General features: G+C 41.6%; 1 protein-coding gene across 1 annotated transcript in view; it reads right to left on the minus strand.

Annotated features, from left to right (window-relative positions):
- The window catches only part of LOC142151178 (venom factor-like), a 172,695-nt gene that overhangs the window by 20,756 nt on the left and 131,613 nt on the right, over positions 1-20,326 (minus strand). Inside the window, exons 31-35 of the mRNA XM_075206544.1 lie at positions 17,681-17,740; positions 15,794-15,884; positions 11,030-11,081; positions 2,706-2,793; positions 1,277-1,366 (exon numbers count right to left, since the gene is read on the minus strand). Of these exons, the coding sequence (XP_075062645.1) occupies positions 1,277-1,366; positions 2,706-2,793; positions 11,030-11,081; positions 15,794-15,884; positions 17,681-17,740 (381 nt within the window). The remainder of the gene's footprint in view (positions 1-1,276; positions 1,367-2,705; positions 2,794-11,029; positions 11,082-15,793; positions 15,885-17,680; positions 17,741-20,326) is intronic.

Below are 20,326 nucleotides of genomic sequence, written 5' to 3' on the forward strand. Positions count from 1 at the left end.
TAAAATGTTTGTAAATGACTCTTTTGTGTAGTTGACGATTGCTACTGACTAGATTTTCCTGATTTCTTGACCTTATTTTGTTTGTTCGATTTTGTTTTTTTGCATGCCACTTACCATTTATAACGACCTTTGCTATTCCAAATTGACTCGATTTAATATCCATACGTTTTATTTGCACTTAGCATTAAATTCATAGGAAAATAGTAATTAAGCAACAAAGTGTAACTGCGATGCCACCTAAAAGGCAAATATCTGCGGTGGGAGTAACTGCAGAGCAAGAAGCAGCAAAAAGGCGAAGATCTGAGCGGGAAAAAGCCCAACGACAAACTTTGACTGAGGGTCAAAGAGAACGTGAACACGATCATCATCGCCATGAAAATCTGACTCCTCGGCAAATTGCCCGTCACAGAGGAGACAATCGAAGAGAAAACAGGACAGAGGTAATATCACATCAACGCCTACAAAGTCAGCAAACAAGATGCCACGCCATTCTTGATGTCGGTAACTTTGATGAAACAAATATTATTGCTCATAACTGTGGTCCTATGAACAGTATTTGTGAATTTTGTGACACTAAGCATTTTGCGACTAAGCAGCTCTTTGACAAACTATTCAATCAATGCTGCCACAAGGGTAAAGTCAAATTGGGTGCAATAAAAAAATGGTCCAACATGATCTTACTCTTATTTTTCCGTCATTTTGATGGGCTATTAACTACTTATGAATAAAGATACATTTAGAAAATATATATATAAATTTTAACAATAAATACATTTATCTGGGTGTTATTAATGTCTACTGTACATAAAATGCATTTTTTACAGTTGCTTTTAATTGCAAACACATGTTCTAGCATGCATTTGAGACCTCATCATTATCACTCAGCACTTACACCTGCCCTGTCGCTGGTGCAAGTGATAAGGCTAAATATCACATAACTGAGAGATGCCCAGAGCTTGAATCGGATGAATGTACATGCGATCGACCTTGACACGTCCTTATTGTGCATTGCCTATGTGCATACGCCCCCATCTCCCCTTCCGCTCTTCAAGTCGCAGACTGTCATTTGCATTCACATATGAATTGCATGCACTTGCGTTTACGGGCATAAAGTTAGGTTCTAGGCATGCACAAAGCAATTGCACCCAAAATGTACGTTCCTTAAAGAATCAGGCCAAGTATATCTCAATAGCATTTAATACAATAGATAAAAGCAATAAAAAAACTAGCAAAATAATGAAAGAAACAAGCTGTAGTGTCAATGTTTGCTTCTCACCTTGTTTAGGTAGATTATCAGGGTCCCTTTATCAAATGCCCCTTTGTTGATCTCAAAATCAGAGATGAATCTGTCTACTCCTTTTCTAAGCTGCAGAAATAAGAAAATTACATTTCAGACACCACTACTGTACTGATATTTCTTCAAAACAAATTCTTACAGTGTGATCTGTTTAATTCTCTCACTTCCAATGTGAAGCAGCGGTGTTCAGAATATAATCTGTGGGCTCTTCTACTTGCCAAACAATAATAATAATAAGTGAGGAGCCTAAAACATTCTGCACCACAATCCCACCTGTCTCACAATAAACTAGAGATGGGCGGGTCCGGTTCCCCGAGAACCGAACCCACCCGAACTTTGGCTATCCGAGTACCGAGCTGAGTAGCTCGGTACTCTCCCGCCCGCTCCGAATCCAAATCGAGGCCGAACGTCATTGTGACGTTGTCGGATCTCGTGGCTCGGTTCTCGCGATACTTCAAGATTATAAATACACGCTTCCACAGCAATCCATCGCCATTTGACAGAAGGAGAGAGCAGGGTGTAGTCACAGGCTGATTAGAGCAGGGACAGAGAATAAAATATTCTTATTCCAATTGGTGTAACAAAAATCGCAAGAGAAGAGAGGAGGATAGAGGTTTATTTTATTTTTTTAATATTTGGCACTCCCCAGTGCTTTTGGGGTGTACTCCATAATTGTGCATAAATATTTCTGGCTGTCAAAATTACTATCTGTCAGCAGTATCTACCAAATAATTTTTAGCACTCCCCAGTGCTTTTGGGGTGTCCCCCATAATTGTGCATACATATTTCTGGCTGTCAAAAGTCATATCTGTCAGCAGTATCTACCATTTCTCTTAATATTGTACAGTCTATAACGGCTGAATTTTTTTGTATTTTTAAACAAGTGGAGGGGGGCCTATAGAGACAGAAAGCAAACTGCCTTTTTCCATTTCTTTACATATTTAACTATAAGTGTAGGGTGTAATATACACCCAAAGACGATGGCTGCATTGCCAATATGCATAGATGGAGAGGAAGACAATCTGTTTTGTGTGTAGAATAAATGAAGGCCTGCCTACCAGGAATTAAACTGTTTTTTGGATGATTTATTACCTCTACAATTAGAATACTTATCTATGAAACAGTTGGAGCACTAAATTGGGTTATTTTAGGCCCAAAAACATTGATTTTCCTACAAAATAGCAAAACAAAACCAAAGAAAACCAAAACCAAAACACGACGGTAATCCAAAACCAAAACACGGGGGTCAGTGACCATCTCTACAATAAACCAACTCTGATGAGCCTATTGAAATATATGCCATAGATGAAGTGTATTTCCTGAAAAGCTATCATTTGTTTTAAGCTACCATTTATGACATACCACAGTGTATCTAATTGTGAACGGTCCAACCTACATAACCACTTACCTTCTTGAGACCTTCAACATCTGGAGAGAATCCAGTCATCATGGAAACATCCAGGATAGACATGGTGGCATCTACAGATTTACGGTGCCTGAGAAAATGGCAAACATCTGTTAAATACTAGGATTGGTTTGGCTTGGCAGTTCAAATAGCCTCACATATATCCATCACTTTACACCCCTTTCCCCTTGTCAGTTGTATTCTCCAAAAAGTTCATATTATGTCAGGTTCTGGTTCCCTGCTAACACCTTCCTGTCTGCACTCATAGTGCAGTAATCTAGGTAACAGTAGTGTCAGTGTTATGTCTTACACAATGGAGAAAAGCAACAATGATACCACTACGGATTAGTGGATTGAAGTTTGTGTAAAGTTAAGTGTTTCATGATTAGTGAATCTGTTTGTAAATATTTAGCTACAAAAATTCAGAATTTGGAAACAAATTATTTTTTAAAATAGTTGTTTACTACCAAATATACTATACTGGATACATTAATACATTATCATTATCATTATCTTTTAAAATATATATATGAACCTGTAACCATTACTGTTTCAAGATTTTTAATTGTTCTGTGAATAGCTTGAGATTCATTTATGTCTGGGTAGCAGGTTCATGTTGAACACCCAAAAGCACCATCAGTATTTGGAGACTAAAAGATGGTTTACCCTGGGGCATTTCAATAATTTGCGTCGGTGATAATCTCTCACGCTGAGGGCAAGACCTCCTCTGCACAAGGAATGATCTCTTTGCTGCAAAGTGGTCACACCCTTGATCTTGTTTTCCAGAGTGGATTCCAAATCTTTGGTTGAACAATAAACTCAAGGTACTTCATCAGATCATCACTCATTTGGTTATCAGTCGTAACTTTTCAAAATAGAACATTACCTATGGCAGTGGTTCCCAAACTGTGTGCCAACGGCTCCCTGGGGTGCCACAGCAATCTCACAGGGGTGTCGCGGCCAGGGCCGGTGGTAAGCAAGGCAGGGGACTACTTGGGAACTATTTTGGCTAAGGGTGCCTTGAACTGAGAAAGTTTGGGACCCACTGACCTATGGAGATGAGCACATAATGTCCAATGAGGGGTCTCATTTCCCAGTCTCTGACAGCAAATCTAGATCTCTCTGGTGTAATGTGTGCCTGTGAGGAGCACTTTGATCTCTTGTCCGTTACTATGATAGGCACGTGAGAGACTCAATGGACACTATGGATCCTGTCCGTATACAACCCCACATCCCACTGCCAAGCTACTTGGTTTGACAACAATAATGGTGAGCTGAAGAAGAGGGTTTACAGGATTGAAATAAAATGACAGAAAACATGCATGCTAAAACTTATCAAACATATTGAAATATACCAATCTACAATCACCAGTAAGAAGTCTGAGTTACAATCTAGTGAGATTATTAAAGCAAGCAAGAGATAAGTTCAGCTTTTCTGTACAGTAGAGAGGCTTTGCAGACCATCAAGGCCAAGCCTCTTAAACTAGCTTTGACCTTCTTAATGTAGAAGACCTTTTTGAAATTATCCTAAGGTTGCATCCAACTACTTGCAAATATATGTATAAGTGTATTACATTTTTCTGAGGGAATCAAATGCTCAATTCATTCTTTCATCTGAGGAACATAACCAGAATCGAGCAATTGATCCTCAGAAAAATTTCATACACTTATACATATATATGTGTCCTCATGCTTGGACTACTGCAGTGCATTCTACTTGGGTCTTTCAGAAAAATAACTGGACCTCTTGTAGCTCTAGAACTCCACCTCTTTCCCATATTTCAGTTTTACCTCTGGTACAAAATGCAGCAGCCAGGCTAACCAACCCTGTTCCTGCCACAGAACACCTGGGGGCAGATGTATCAAGCTGAGGGTTTTCCGGCGGGTTTGAAAAACCAATCAGATTCTAGCTGTCATTTATTTAGTACATTCTATAAAATGATAGCTAGAATTTGATTGGTTGCTATGGCCAATATCTCCACTTTTCAAACCCACCATAACACTCTTAGCTTGATACATTTACCCCCTGTTCTCTATTCATTTCACTGGCAGACTGTAAGATCACTTTCAAGATTGGCTTACTGACACTCAAAACCCTATACAACCAGCCTCCTGTGAATTTGAAACAGTTTTGATTCCCTATACTCCCACTTACTCACTTTGAGCTATAGATGAAGGACTACTAACATACCAAGACTTTCCGATATATTTTTGGGGAATTGAGCTATTATCTTTGCTGCTCCTACTCTTTGGAACTCACTGCCTTGTACCATCCACAAGCTCCCTACTATAAATTTTTTCAAACATAAACTAAATACCTGTTTACTCAAGCATTTAATTTATGTGCCTCTTCAGATTTTTCCATCTCCCTGTAATGCTTTGTGCGCTTCTGTTTATAGAGGTGCCTCTCAAAATTAGAGAGTTGTGTGTACCGTGATGTGCCCAGGGCGGACTATCTACATGCAATAGTGCAAAACTAATTCTTTTTTCACTGTGCACCCATTATGTTTTCTAAATGAATTCTTCTGTCTATAAATCTCACAACTAGTTTATTTATGTGAGAAAACCCTCCGCACCAGTACTAATTGTAATTATGAATAAACCCTAAACCGACTTGTAGATTCCTATAGATATCTTCATTTTTTACAATGTTGGGGGCATTCTATAGTAGTAAAGCATATGCGTAAAGTTAAAGAAGTTTAGTACTACTGTAAATTAGAGGAACTCCCAGAGTTTTCAAGACATTGTGAAAATCCAAAATTCAATTAATCCAATATAGATAAGAGAGAAAAGGAGATGATCCACTGATCAAGCCAAAGAATTAAATAAAATATAAATTTATTAAATCATTAAATAGCAACTTAAATATTGAAAAACCATAAAATGAGCAGTAGGAGCGAGCTATGTTCCTTTATTAATAATTATTCCTCTTTATTGACCTAATTCTACAGTATAGTACACTTTTTTAATCTATGGAGCCTTTTCATATTGTGGTTGTCAAAATTGAACCTGTTAGGTGGCAGCCCAGTGTCGTTTTTGTTTTTATATTGAATGTCATCCAAATCTATCCAGTGGAAGGCCCAGAACAGGCACCCTGGGTCATAGTTCTGGCCAGTGTACACCAACGGGAGGTCCGACCGGGACCCAAAACCTTCTAAAATCTGGCCAGGATCCCAATGTACCACCTTGCATTTGTTTCTTCCCAGTCGGTGCAGAGGTTTATGAATGCATAACCAGACAAACAAACCAAATCCATTCAGTGAAAGGCAAGGAACAGGCTCCCCACGTCAAAATTCTGTCTAGCGTATGTCTTCTGGGATCCCATGTTACCAGTCTGTGAACGTTAAGTCCAAAATCATCCAGTGGAAGGCTCAGAACAGTCTCCCCAGGTCAAAGTTCTGTCCATACACTAACGGGAGGTCCAAAATGGACCCTAACGCCCTAAAACCTTGCCAGGATCGGGTCAAAGTTCTTTTTTGTTTTTTATCTCTGCTCTCACATATCTCCAGATGAGTTTTACAACAAAAATGTACATGTATGTTAGTTTTATGTCATTAATTTTACGAAGGGTTTGTAAAGTGATTATGTCAAAATAATTCCTACAAATATATAACAAAAATCTATTTTGTGCACATTTTGTGTTTTGCTTTTTTGGTCTTTATGTTAAATTTAATTATTATTTTTTATAATAGCGTGCTTTTAGATATTTGTGTCTTAACTATTTATATTGTGCTTACTATCACGTATTTAATTTAAATTAAACTTACTTGAAACTTTAATTCTTATCAATCATATTGGTAAAGTGTTTTAGTTACTGTTTCTGTCATCATGCCCAAATGGTGATATAATAAACTGAATAAATTAATAGAATAACTAATGAAAGTATAAAGATAAAGCTAGGAAAGTGGTAATAAATTCTAACTCGCAAATCAATAGATTTATCATCATCAAATTTATTAATCTATTATATTTAATCCCTTATCAAAAAAGAATCCTCATTCTCTGTAAATTGTGCTGCCAAATAAGTTTATAAAACCGAAGAAAAATTAGTCCGTTCATTAAGTCCATTTGGATGTACTGTATTTAACAAGAAGATATACCTATTATTATTATTATTATTATTATCATTTATTTGTTAGGCGCCACAAGGTGTCCGCAGCGCCGTACATAGTACAAACAGTAAACCATACAGGGTTAAACAGTACAGAACAGTAAACACAAAGTACCAGTGCTTCAGAAACTCCGGGACAGACAAATGGAGTAAGGACGGAGCAGAAGAACAGGTGTGGAGACACGAGGGAAGAAGTGCCCTGCTCAAACGAGCTTACATTTTCTTTTTAGTAATTCCTGGTTTAGGTCACCCCCTCTGATTTCAAGATAAACTTTTCCAATACCAATAGCCTTTAAGCCTCTGGAATCACCATCATCATTTTTCAAAAGTATCTGATGTAAGAGTCCTTAATCTGAACAAGTCCAAATTTGATTTTTTTATATTTACAGCATGTAAAAGTACCTTCTTTTTGAGGGGTCGAATAGTCAATACTATATATCTCTTCTTCCACGAACATGTTAAACAGTCTGATTATATCTTATCATGAAAATCTGTTGTAGTTGACATGTACTGGCAAGATTTACAACTGCCACACTTCTATAATCCTGTTTTACCATATCATCATCATCATCATCATTTATTTATATAGCGCCAACATATTCTGTAGCGCTTTACAATTGGGGACAAACATAGAAAACTACTAAACAAACTGGGTAAAACAGACAAAGAGGTGTGAAGGCCCTGCTCGCAAGCTTACAATCTATTGGACAATGGGAGTTTGGCGCATGAGGTTAAGTCTACATTTGCAGTCGGACCAGCCAGACTGCAAAGGTAAAAGTGACTTATAAGCAAAATGATCCTGTCACACAACAATGTTGCTCAGGGGTAGTTGCATAACAGATGGTAATAGGGTAATGTAGTGAGGTTAAGAGGGTGGTTGAGGAATATTATAAGCTTGTCTAAAGAGGGGGGTTTTCAGAGAACACTTGAAGCTTGTAGACTAGAAGTGAGTCTTATTGTGCGAGGGAGAGAATTCCATAGAGTAGGTGCAGCCCCGGAAAAAGTCCTGTAATCGGGAATGGGAGGATGTAATGAGTGTGGATGAGAGACGCAGATCTTGTGCAGAACGAAATTACCGAGTTGGGAGATATTTTGTGACAAGAGAGAAAATGTATGTTGGTGCAGCTTTGTTGATGGCCTTGTAGGTTAGTAAGAGTATTTTATATTGGATTCGGTAGAAAATAGGCAACCAGTGTAGAGACAACAGAGGAATAACGATTTCCAAGGAAAGTCAATGTTGCTGCAGCATGCAAAATAGATTGTAGGGGTTTGAGTCTGGTCTTGGGAAGGCCAGTAATGAGGGAATTGCAATAGTCCATGCGGGAGATAATAAGTGCATGAATTAAGGTTTTTGCAGTGTCTTGTGTGAGATATGTGCGAATTATGGAAAGGTTTTTTAGATGTATGTAACATGATTTAGATATAGAGTCAATGTGGGGAACAAAGATAAGGGGTGAGTCAAGGATTACACCTAGGCAGCAAGCTTGTGGGGTGGGATTTTTGGTCATGTTATCAACAGAGATAGAAATGTCAGGTATGCTCTTGTTGGTGGGTGGGAATATTATTAACTCTGTTTTAGAAAGATTAAGTTTGAGTTGGCGAGAGGACATCCAAGATGAAATAGCAGAAAGAAAGTCAGTTACACGGGACAACACAGATGTCGAGAGATCAGGAGAGGATTGATAAATTTGGGTATCATCCGCATAGAGATGATACTGAAAGCCAAAGGAACTTATTAGATTTCCAAGAGAAGCGGTATAGATAGAGAACAGCAGAGGACCTAGCACTGAGCCTTGCGGTACTCCAACTGATAAAGGAAGCGGAGCAGGGGTTACCCCAGAGAAATTAACAGTGAAAGAGCGATTAGAAAGGTAGGATGAGAACCAGGATAGAACAGTGTCTTGAAGCCCTAGGGATTCCAGTGTTTGAATGAAAGAGAGTGGTCAACGGTGTCAAATGCAGCCAAGAGATCCAGGAGAATTAGAAGAGAGTAATGGCATTTAGTTTTAGCAGTGATCAGATCATTGACAACCTTAGTCAACGCAGTCTCTGTGGAGTGTTGAGAACGAAAGCCAGACTGAAGAGGATCCAATAGGTTGTTTGCGGAAAGTTAGCGTGTGAGGCGAGTGTAGGCAAGTGTCTCTAGAAGCTTGGAGGGGCACGGCAGCTGAGAGATGGGACGGTAATTTGAGAGAGAGTTTGGGTCGGAATCTTGTTTTTTTAGAATTGGAGTAATCACTGCATGCTTGTATAGTGACGGAAAGATGCCAGTAGAGAGCAAGAGATTACTGATTTTAGTTAGAGGTGAGATGAGCACAGGAGACAGGGATCTACCAATTTGCGATGGAATAGGATCAAGAGGACAGGAGGTAGAGTAGGAGGATAAGAAGAGAGTAGAGATGTCCTCTTCATTTGTGGGGTCAAATGATATATGTATTTCTCCATTTAGAAGTACAGTTTAAATAGCTACTCTATCTGATAGATGGGTTTCTACTTTGAAAAAAGCATTTGCACTATGGGAATAATATCTTAGTTAGGAGCGTTTAAGCAAAAAAGACAATCTAGGAGACTTAGTGTCTCAAAGTACACTATTGATACACTATTGACAATGTCCGCTAATAGGGAGCTGCTCAGAAATTCAATGGGCACAGTAAAAGTCATGCCTGTGAAATACCTACCAAGTTAGAAGCAACAACTATATGAACCATATAACGACTATAGGAATCAGATTGTAAATCTAGAAATAATTAAAGTGTTCAAACTTGATACAATCTCTATCCAGAAAGGAGAATGAATGGATAGCGTGACTTCAATTTTATATGCACCCAGAAATATGAACTGTGTGAAATGCCATATAATGTTAGTTAGATGGACACTGTCAAAGTTAACAATTTGACAACAAACTTCTAATCATCTTAAGATACCAATGTGGTATAGCACAGTAAATAGCAAGATAGCAGTAACATTATCAACAATATTAGTATTTGAATTCTGAGGCTTAAATTTTAGTCTCAGTGCTGATAATTTCTGAGGTGTGCGTGATCACTGATAACTTAGTAAAGCAGGAGTAACACGGAGAACAGAACAAAAGATATTGTAACAATTGTCTCATTGTATGTAAAGTAGAGAGCCCTGGGGTGATGGATACATGCGTTAGCCTGGTTTAGCGCTGTCCACAGAGAGTCACGGAGCAGAACTAGTCCACCGGTCTTCACCATGAACTGCCGCAAGGCAGAATGGACTCTAGAGGTCTGGAACATGCAGGTCAGAGGGTTGCTCTGATCAGCAACTAGGTGTAACACAGCAGAGAGAAAGTGATATCCGAAAGTAGGTTAACTAGCCGAGGACTGATACACTGGTGGTAGTGAGGTACAAAATCAGTATTAAGAAGAGAAGTCCAAAAACAGGCCGGTATCTGGTACACAGGCAATAGTGCAGTACAAAATCAGGGTCGGAGAGAGCGGTCAAAGCAAACAAGGACTGGTACAACATGGGTTAACAGGCAGAAGCACTATCCAAGAAGGAATCTCAAGGAAAGCCAAGGTCAGGAGCAATACAGCATAACAAGGAGTCAGTCTGGGTATGCATACTTTTTGCTCTTACACAACTGCAATGTCAAAATGAGCTTATATACTCTGCAGGTTTGAATATGCCGCCTCCCAGCCATGATCATGTGATCTTCACACAGAGAAGAGATCAGCAGCACAGGAGTGTGAAGCAGGTAAGTTTTGTGACACATACTGTACGAGTTAAAATTACTTTTATTTGGTATTCCTTCACTCTGTACTATAGCTATACAATAAGAAACATTTAGATAAATAAGTGATAGTGTGGAGTACATCATTCTACGTAAGCTGTATCTCATCAATGGCTCTATTAACAAAATGGTGTTATGTGCTCTGCAGGTAATTTTTTTTTTCTTCCCACATTTTGCCCACCAATCGTTATGGTCATACTGTTTCTTTTGCTGTTTATTTGGGTATTTTATTTGCTATCACAGTATATTTTCAGGTTTATTTAACCAATGCTAAAGGTACGGTTTGAAAATCCTACATATAAATTGCTGACTCACTAGCTTTTACCTGCCGATCAGAGCTAGGGCACAGTTAATTTATCCTCCCCCACCTCTGCCCAGCAGCTTCATATTGCCTCTTTAGCAATTCCCACTGACTGACAGTTTTGTTGAAGAATTGGATAGAGAATGTGAATGACAAACCTGAAGCAGATTGTCATAGATATCGTCTTCAAGGCTCCATCTGGTCTTGGAGCTGCATTGGGAACAAATGTACATGTAAACATTATTTAATATACTAGAAACATAGACAATAAAACAACACACACAATACTTGCCCACTTTCCTAAAGTGTCAAGGAGACTACAGATTTTCTGGAAGGTCTCCTGAACTCCCTAGAGAGCAGGCCGATCTCTCACATCCTGTCCACTTCCTAGTGAAGTTGGTGGGATGCTAGCCTCAATGATGTGCTTTGCAGTAAATCACGTCATTTGGTGTTCAGATTTGCAATTCTCAGTCCAACCCTCCACATTCTTTCTGATCATTAGTTTACATGATGTTAAATACTTTTGTGTCAAAAAAGACAAAAGTATTATAAGAGTGATACCTTAATTGGCTAACCCAAAAAAATGTATTATTATATTTGCTGGCTTTAAGAGCCCAGAGGTCCCTTCATCAGGCACTTTCCAAATGAATGACTAAGAAACAGGCACAACATTTCAGATCTGTTACATGAAGAAATTTGTACAGGGGGGGGGGGAATATATCATTAAGATAAGCTAAAGTAATAAAACTGAGGTTTTTGTTACGGATGGAAGCGTAAAGTCCTATGAGTCCAGAGATCTGGAGTCACTTTGGTGTGGGGTGTGAAGTGTGTCCAAGTAGTGGGTCATAAATACAGGTGTTAGATTGAGCCCTTGTGTCAATGACTGGAATGTTCTTATCAGCTTAAATTCCCAGATTTATCTCTCCCTGTTATTTTTAAAAAGACCTTTCAGTATTAGGACTTTTAAATCTGTCCTACTGTGTCCTGGTCCAGAGAAGTGATTACTCACAGGGGTGTCCAGACTTTTCTTTATTGTATGTCTGTCTAGATTCATCCTGCATTGTAGTTTCTGCTTGGTCTCTCCAATGTAAATTCCCTCAGGGCACCTTGTACACTGTATCATGTACACCACATTGGAGGATGTACATGAGAATGTGTCAGTGATTTTATAGTCCCGTTGTGTGTTGGGTATGTGGACTGTGTTTGGTGGTAGGACATGTGTGTAGGTTTTGAATTTTTTGTTTTTTGGGAAGGTGCTAGTCTCTGATGGTGACGACAGGGCACTTCTAACGGGGAGATTTCTTAAATCTGGTGGCTGTTTGTATGAAAGGAGAGGTAAATCTGGGAATATTTCCTTCAGTCTATTGTCTTTCTGAAATATGGACAGCACAGTGGCCTAGTGGTTAGCACTTCTGCCTCACAGCACTATGGTCAGGAGTTCGATTCCCGAAAGGTTTTTTTAAAAATGACAGGGTGTGAAAAATCTGGGAATTTAAGCTGACAACAACATTCCACTCATTGACATAAGGGCTCAATCTAACACCTGTAATTATGACCCACTACCATATCTCTGGACTCATAGGACTTTACGCTTCCATCCATATCGAAAACCTCAGTTTTATTACTTTAGCTTTTTTAATGATATATTCCCCCCTTGTACAAATTTCTTGATGTAACAGCTCTGAAATGTTGTGCCTGTTTCTTAGTCATTAATTTGTAAAGTGCCTAATGAAGGGGCCTCTGTGCTCTGAAAGCTAGCAAATATAGTAATATTTTTTTTGGGTTAGCCCAGTGGTTCCCAAACTTTTGCAGTTTGCGGCACCCTTAGAGTCTCCAAATTTTTTCAAGGCACCCCTCCAAAATAATTATTGAGCAGTCCTGTTTTAGAAGTAGTTGGGTCAAAAAATTATTTAGGTCAGGACAGAAATACTTATTTAGTTATATGCAAAAATGCCCCCTCTGCATCCAGACACTCTGCCCTCAGGCACTCTGCCCCCTCTGCATCCAAACACACTGCCCCCTCTGCATCCAGACACACTGTCCTCTCTCACTCTGCCCCCTCTGCCCTCTGTCACGCTGTCCCTCCTCCTCTGCCCTCTCTCACGCTGTGTCCCCCAACACTGCCCCTGTCACGCTGTGTCCCCCAACACTGCCCCTGTCATGCTGTCCCCCCTCCTCTGCCCTCTCTCATGCTGTGCCCCCCAACACTGCCCCTGTCACGCTGTGCCCCCCAACACTGTCCCTGTCACGCTGTGCCCCCCAACACTGCCCCTGTCACGCTGTGTCCCCCAACACTGCCCCTGTCATGCTGTGTCCCCCAACACTGCCCCTGTCACGCTGTGTCCCCCAACACTGCCCCTGTCACGCTGTGCTCCCCAACACTGCCCCTGTCACGCTATGCCCACCAACACTGCCCCTGTCACGCTGTGCCCCCCAACACTGCCCTTTCACGCTGTCCCCCCTACTCTGCCCTCTCTCACGCTGTGTCCCCCAACACTGCCCCTGTCACGCTGTGTCCCCCAACACTGCCCCTGTCACGCTGTGTCCCCCAACACTGCCCCTGTCACGCTGTCCCCCCTCCTCTGCCCTCTCTCACGCTGTGCCCCCCAACACTGCCCCTGTCACGCTGTGCCCCCCAACACTGCCCCTGTCACGCTGTGTCCCCCAACACTGCCCCTGTCACGCTGTGCCCCCCAACACTGCCCCTGTCACGCTGTGCCCCCCAACACTGCCCCTGTCATGCTGTGTCCCCCAACACTGCCCCTGTCACGCTGTGCCCCCCAACACTGCCCTTTCACGCTGTCCCCCCTCCTCTGCCCTCTCTCACGCTGTGTCCCCCAACACTGCCCCGTCACGCTGTGTCCCCCAACACTGCCCCTGTCACGCTGTGTGCCCCAACACTGCCCCTGTCACGCTGTGCCCCCCAACACTGCCCCTGTCACGCTGTGCCCCCCAACACTGCCCCTGTCACGCTGTGTCCCCCAACACTGCCCCTGTCACGCTGTGCCCCCCAACACTGCCCTTTCACGCTGTCCCCCCTCCTCTGCCCTCTCTTACGCTGTGTCCCCCAACACTGCCCCTGTCACGCTGTGTCCCCCAACACTGCCCCTGTCACGCTGTGCCCCCCAACACTGCCCCTGTCACGCTGTGTCCCCCAACACTGCCCCTGTCACGCTGTGCCCCCCAACACTGCCCCTGTCACGCTGTGTCCCCCAACACTGCCCCTGTCACGCTGTGCCCCCCAACACTGCCCTTTCACGCTGTCCCCCCTCCTCTGCCCTCTCTTACGCTGTGTCCCCCAACACTGCCCCTGTCACGCTGTGTCCCCCAACACTGCCCCTGTCACGCTGTGCCCCCCAACACTGCCCCTGTCACGCTGTGTCCCCCAACACTGCCCCTGTCACGCTGTGCCCCCCAACACTGCCCCTGTCACACTGTGTCCCCCAACACTGCCCCTGTCACGCTGTGTCCCCCAACACTGCCCCTGTCACGCTGTGCCCCCCAACACTGCTCCTGTCACGCTGTGCCCCCCAACACTGCCCCTGTCACGCTGTGCCCCCCAACACTGCCCCTGTCACGCTGTGTCCCCCAACACTGCCCCTGTCACGCTGTGCCCCCCAACACTGCCCCTGTCACGCTGTGCCCCCCAACACTGCCCCTGTCACGCTGTGTCCCCCAACACTGCCCCTGTCACGCTGTGCCCCCCAACACTGCCCTTTCACGCTGTCCCCCCTCCTCTGCCCTCTCTCACGCTGTGTCCCCCAACACTGCCCCTGTCACGCTGTGTCCCCCAACACTGCCCCTGTCACGCTGTGTGCCCCAACACTGCCCCTGTCACGCTATGCCCCCCAACACTGCCCCTGTCACGCTGTGCCCCCCAACACTGCCCCTGTCACGCTGTGTCCCCCAACACTGCCCCTGTCACGCTGTGCCCCCCAACACTGCCCTTTCACGCTGTCCCCCCTCCTCTGCCCTCTCTTACGCTGTGTCCCCCAACACTGCCCCTGTCACGCTGTGTCCCCCAACACTGCCCCTGTCACGCTGTGCCCCCCAACACTGCCCTTTCACGCTGTCCCCCCTCCTCTGCCCTCTCTCACGCTGTGTCCCCCAACACTGCCCCTGTCACGCTGTGTCCCCCAACACTGCCCCTGTCACGCTGTGTCCCCCAACACTGCCCCTGTTACGATCCCTTTCACTCCTCTGCCGCGCGCCAGCCATAGGAAAAAAAAGAAAGAACACAAAAACTTGCCAATCCGCCGGGCGCCGGGACCCTGCAGCCTCCTCTCTCCCACAGCTGTCACTGAATATCGACGTCAGTGACAAGCTGCTGCGGGAGAGAGGAGGCTGCAGGGTCCCGGCGCCCGGCGGATTGGCAAGTTTTTGTGTTCTTTCTTTTTGCTATGTCTGGCCCGCGGCACCCCAATGACAGCGCCGCGGCACCCCTTGGAGCCGCTGCGCACACTTTGGGAACCGCCGGGTTAGCCAATAAAGGTATCACTCCTATAATACTTTTGTCTTTTTTTATACAAAAGTATTTAGCATCACATATATTTTTCTGGCTAACACGGTACTGCAATAATATTTTTTAAAAAATAAATTTTTGGCTGCACAGCTCATTAGTTTGAAACACATTGAGAATATTTGTGTATAATAAAAAATAACATTACTGTACTTTAAAATGTAGTGTTTTACCAAATACAGCAATGTGGAGAGCTAGTTTGATTGTTTTAGAGCAATCATGTTTTCTAACATTTAGATCACAGACTGTCTGAACAATAAGTAACAATCTTATTTGTCACCCACATAAGTATGAACATATTTCTTGATCAGTCCACGTATGGCAGCTTTAGCTATGGGTTGCATCATTATCATCTATATAGTATTTACTGTACAATAGAAAATACAATGACAATCACACTCACCATGAGGCTCGTCCTTCACAGTGACAGAAAGATCAAAGTTACTGCACTCTTTATCCTTCTCCGTCACTATCTCATAGTACACCGCCATCACCTGCACAGAGTGTGATGTCATCAGCAACAACATAGAATCATTAAATCAGTTGTAGTGTACCAGCCCTTACACACAATGGAAGCATTCATTCTGTGGGGTTGGCTGTACCAATATTGAGGGGAATGTAGCCTATTAATGACTTTCTACATGCCACAGTGATGTTAATTGACTGTATTCTCATGTACTGCATATAGTTGAAGCTCATAATATGCCTGCCTCCAGTGTATATGCCGTATACTAGTACACATTTATTTTTTTACTGAAAAATTACAATAAAATGTCAAGGTACCCAAAGCATTCTAAGTTTGAATGCAAACAAACATAGAGAAGTTTCGTGATTCCCTATTTCTGATTGGTAGCTTGGACTCATGTGACCAGTGGCTGTCAGTATGTATCATTTGTTTGGTCCGATCATCGGTGTCATTAATGGCCTAATAATTAACGTTAGTTAAGAGTTCGTATATGAGTTTAGTGTGTAAGATTTTAAAATTGTTAAATATATAATAACATTTTTCTAGCAAAATGTATATCGGACAAGCTACTATTTCACGTTATGAGATCACGTGATTATTTTGAAAAATGATTGTGATAATATGAATGAGTTCTTTATTTATTGACTAATTCTAAATAGCATCTCATTAAATATATATATATATATATATATATATATATATATATATTAATCATAAATTATATTAGATTGATTTTTAAGATTAGAATAGATGCTCATTTTTATGAGCTCTTTTGTTAACCAATGAAGTGACGATGACTTCCTGATGCAATGAATGCTGCTAGGATATGATTGGTTAAGTGATTGGGATTTAGAATATTTAAAGGTGCCTGTATGTATCATGTGTGACCTTTGATGAAACCACCCATTTGTGGGTGTTGAAACGCATCAGAAACCCCAACGTGACCAGTTAGATAGCATTATCTAATTGTTCAACGTTGTGTGTGGAAGCACTACTTGTTTGGATATAACGTGATCTCTTGAGTTCCAGCCCTCAGCAGCATTTTGGAGGAGATATTGGTATAAACATCTTAAGGTACAGCAATTAAATCCAAGCTGCTGCTTGCCGATGAGGATTGAGGACAACTGGTGTTGGACGCGACTTCAACCAATGGCGATTAAGCAATAATGTCATGAAGTCAAGTCGGGTTATTGCTTAATCGCCCTTAGTTGAGGTCTCGTCCAACACCAGTCACCCTCGATCCTTGTCGGCAAGCAGTGCTACAGTGTAGACAAGTCGGGGTAAGTGGTGTTGATTTAATCAGCTTCATTATACCGTACCCCACCCCACTGCAGTATTGGAAAGACATCAGTCCATTGCTTAACGAGTTTTAGTTCAGTTTAAAAATCGAACGATGAGCTTTGGGACGACCATCGTTCATATTTCAGTGTACACACTAATGCAATATTTGGCCCAACAGTCGTTTATCATGTGGTAGTCAAGATAATCAGGTGACAGCTCTGTAGTGTGTACCCAGACTTAGTCATTTCAGAGAATTCTCTGTTATTTGCTGAGCGATCAGATAGACAGTTTTGAACTCCAGAAATTATCTCTATCAGTGTAAACATTGTCCTTGCTTGGACAGAGAATCTAATGTAAGAGTGTTCCCTGTGACCACAGTGGATACAACAAATCAGCCTTTCTAACTATTGTATAATATATACTGTATATTTAGAATGTTCTCTCCAATGTTTGCATAACTATTCACTTTAGGTTCTCTACCAATACCCCTACACAAACAATGAAATGGTAATGATTGAAAAGTTGTAATTTGCCATTTCTTACCGTTAAAGTAGCTTGTCCTTTTCCTTTTGCCTTCACTACAAAATCTTTATTTATTTTGGTCTGTAAAAATAGAGGATGAAGTTATAAGCCAGACATGAATACACTATTTATATGTAATGTTGATATTTTAGACAATCACTTCCTACTCTTGATTGTCGAGAAATCACAACTCGAATGTTTTTAAAACAGGAGACCACAAACTTCCTACTTCAGTTAGACAGTTATATTACATCATCGCTCTCAGGGGCTAGCTGTTAAACCTTGGCATGGGTGATAATCAAACAGCACTGGTCCATGAGCAGCAGCCATCTTTTAAAGGTGGTTTTAGGTATAGACCACCGGGGCTGATTTATCAAAAGGCAAAAATCTCTTCTGCTGGACAAAATGTGTGTTTTCACTTCAATCTCTAAAATCAGTCCCAAGGGTTAGATTGCCAAGAGCCTTAGAAATGTGTGAAGGTCACTGCGTTTTGGTTTTGGATTTGGTTCTACAATTATTTTGTGTTATGTTTTTGCTTTGGCTAACAAACCTCACATGTTTTGATTTATGATTTGGATTTCATTAAAAATTGAGAAAAACAGGTAAAATCGTGTAAATATTCTTGTTCCTACATTAGCATTAATATAATTTTGCATTCGTTGACAGTCATTTACATTCTATTTTTTTAAATTACCACCTCACAACTGTCACTATTTTCACCAATGTTGGACAAAAGTTGCAGCAACCTGGCTGGCTTAAAATATAATAGTGACAGAGAAGCAGCACATAACAGTTTAATAAAAGATGTAATCCTTATTAAACTTATTTGCACAGGAGATAGGATGGCAGGTTAACAATGTAAAGAATACTTTTAAAATATACAGGTAGAGTACTGACTGATAGGATTGCTATTTTAGAAAAGAAGATAGAACAAGGTGGGCCTCAGCCAGAAGTTAAGTGGTGGGAGAAAGACAACGGACTTATTTATTATTTTCAACGATACAGAGCATTGAGGACACATTGTATAGAAACAGTAATAAATGCTCATTAGAAGGATAACAGCGCATCAATAGACATTTTATACAAGATGTGTTATGCCTCCCTATGTTTTGTATGGGGCAGCAGCACCTATAATACACCAGAGATGCTGCTGTTCTGCTCCTGAACTCCGCAACATGCCTGAAGGAGTTAATCTCCTTGCCTGATGCCTAATTAGAACTGCACCTCTCATACTGCTTCAAATACCTGCCTCAAGCTGTGCTCTGTGCAGTTCATCCATGTATACCTGGCTGTTGCTTGTGTCCCCCTGTTCCAGTATGGTTCTGCTGATACTTGATCTCCCGTTGTGACCTTGGCCTGTTTACCGTTTATGCTTGTTTGTTCGTGACCCCGAACTCTGCCTGAATACTGCGTACTGCTTGAACGCTTGTTGCCCTAGACCTCAGCCTGATTACCGGACTATGCTAGTTTGCTTGTGACCCTGTACTTTGCCTGGACTCTGGTTTTGCTTGTACTGGTGTTGCCAGACCTCTGCCTGGTCATTGGACTCTACTCCTCTGTTTGCTTCCCTGGACAGACTCTTGCATCCTGACATTGGGTAACTCACCATTCTTATCCCTGCATTTAAACTATATTTGCATTCACTGGGACCTGCTATTTCTGTGTACCTTCCTGCCACACCTGTTCATATTTATGTTGGGAGTTATAATTGTTTATGCTGTTACATGAAAACCTGCATATTCCATGAACTGAATCTTTGCTCATATATTTTGCCAGAATAAAGACATTTGTATTATACTTCCGTGGCCACTTCCTGAGTTTACTAGGAATCATAACAAGATGGTAAACTTAGGTGGCCTGTACACAGAAGTTAAATGGTAAGAGATAGACAACAGACACAATATTTTCAAAGTTAGATAGCATGTGTGACACATTGTAGAAAGACAGTAATAGAAGCACATTAAATTGACAGCAGTAGCATCAAAATACATTTTAGACAAGATGGACCAATGTGAGTAAAGCCGATAATGTAAAATAGTGCAAGATAGAAATGTACTTTGACCCTACTACCCACTCTTATGTAGTATATTAAAAAGAACATGCAGTTTAGTGACAGGGAATGTCACATTTGAGGCTGAAGTGATTGATTTGTTTGAGCCCCCACATTTTGGTTGCTGTTAAAGTGTAGAATAGAAAAGAATTTTAACAATTTACTAATAGCTAACAGTTATCATCTTCCTCAATGTTGACAATGTCAACACCGTATTCATTATCCTCACCTTTGATGTCAATATCATCATTTCACAATATTAGTTCATCCCCACTGGAATCCAACATTACAAATTATGTTTGCTATTGGCAACATTCACAGTATTCCTCATAAAATTTGTAGTTTATTTTGATGGACACCAGTTTTTCAACACTTTTGGGAAGTAGCATCCTACAATGATAGCTCACAATGTTCCTGTCTGTGCTAAACACTCTTTGAGAGTACACACTGGAGGGTGGGCAGCTTAAGTACACTAAAGCTAGTTTGTACAATGGGGCTCCAAATTGCCTTTTTTCTCTCCCAGAAATCTAAGGGAGTATCTATGATGCTGTTTTGTACATTATCAATAAAGTAATCCTCCACCATTTTATTAATACAAGGTGAGATGTGGTAGAGGT

Source organism: Mixophyes fleayi, chromosome 4 (genome assembly GCF_038048845.1).
Source record: "Mixophyes fleayi isolate aMixFle1 chromosome 4, aMixFle1.hap1, whole genome shotgun sequence".
Taxonomy (NCBI): domain Eukaryota; kingdom Metazoa; phylum Chordata; class Amphibia; order Anura; family Limnodynastidae; genus Mixophyes; species Mixophyes fleayi.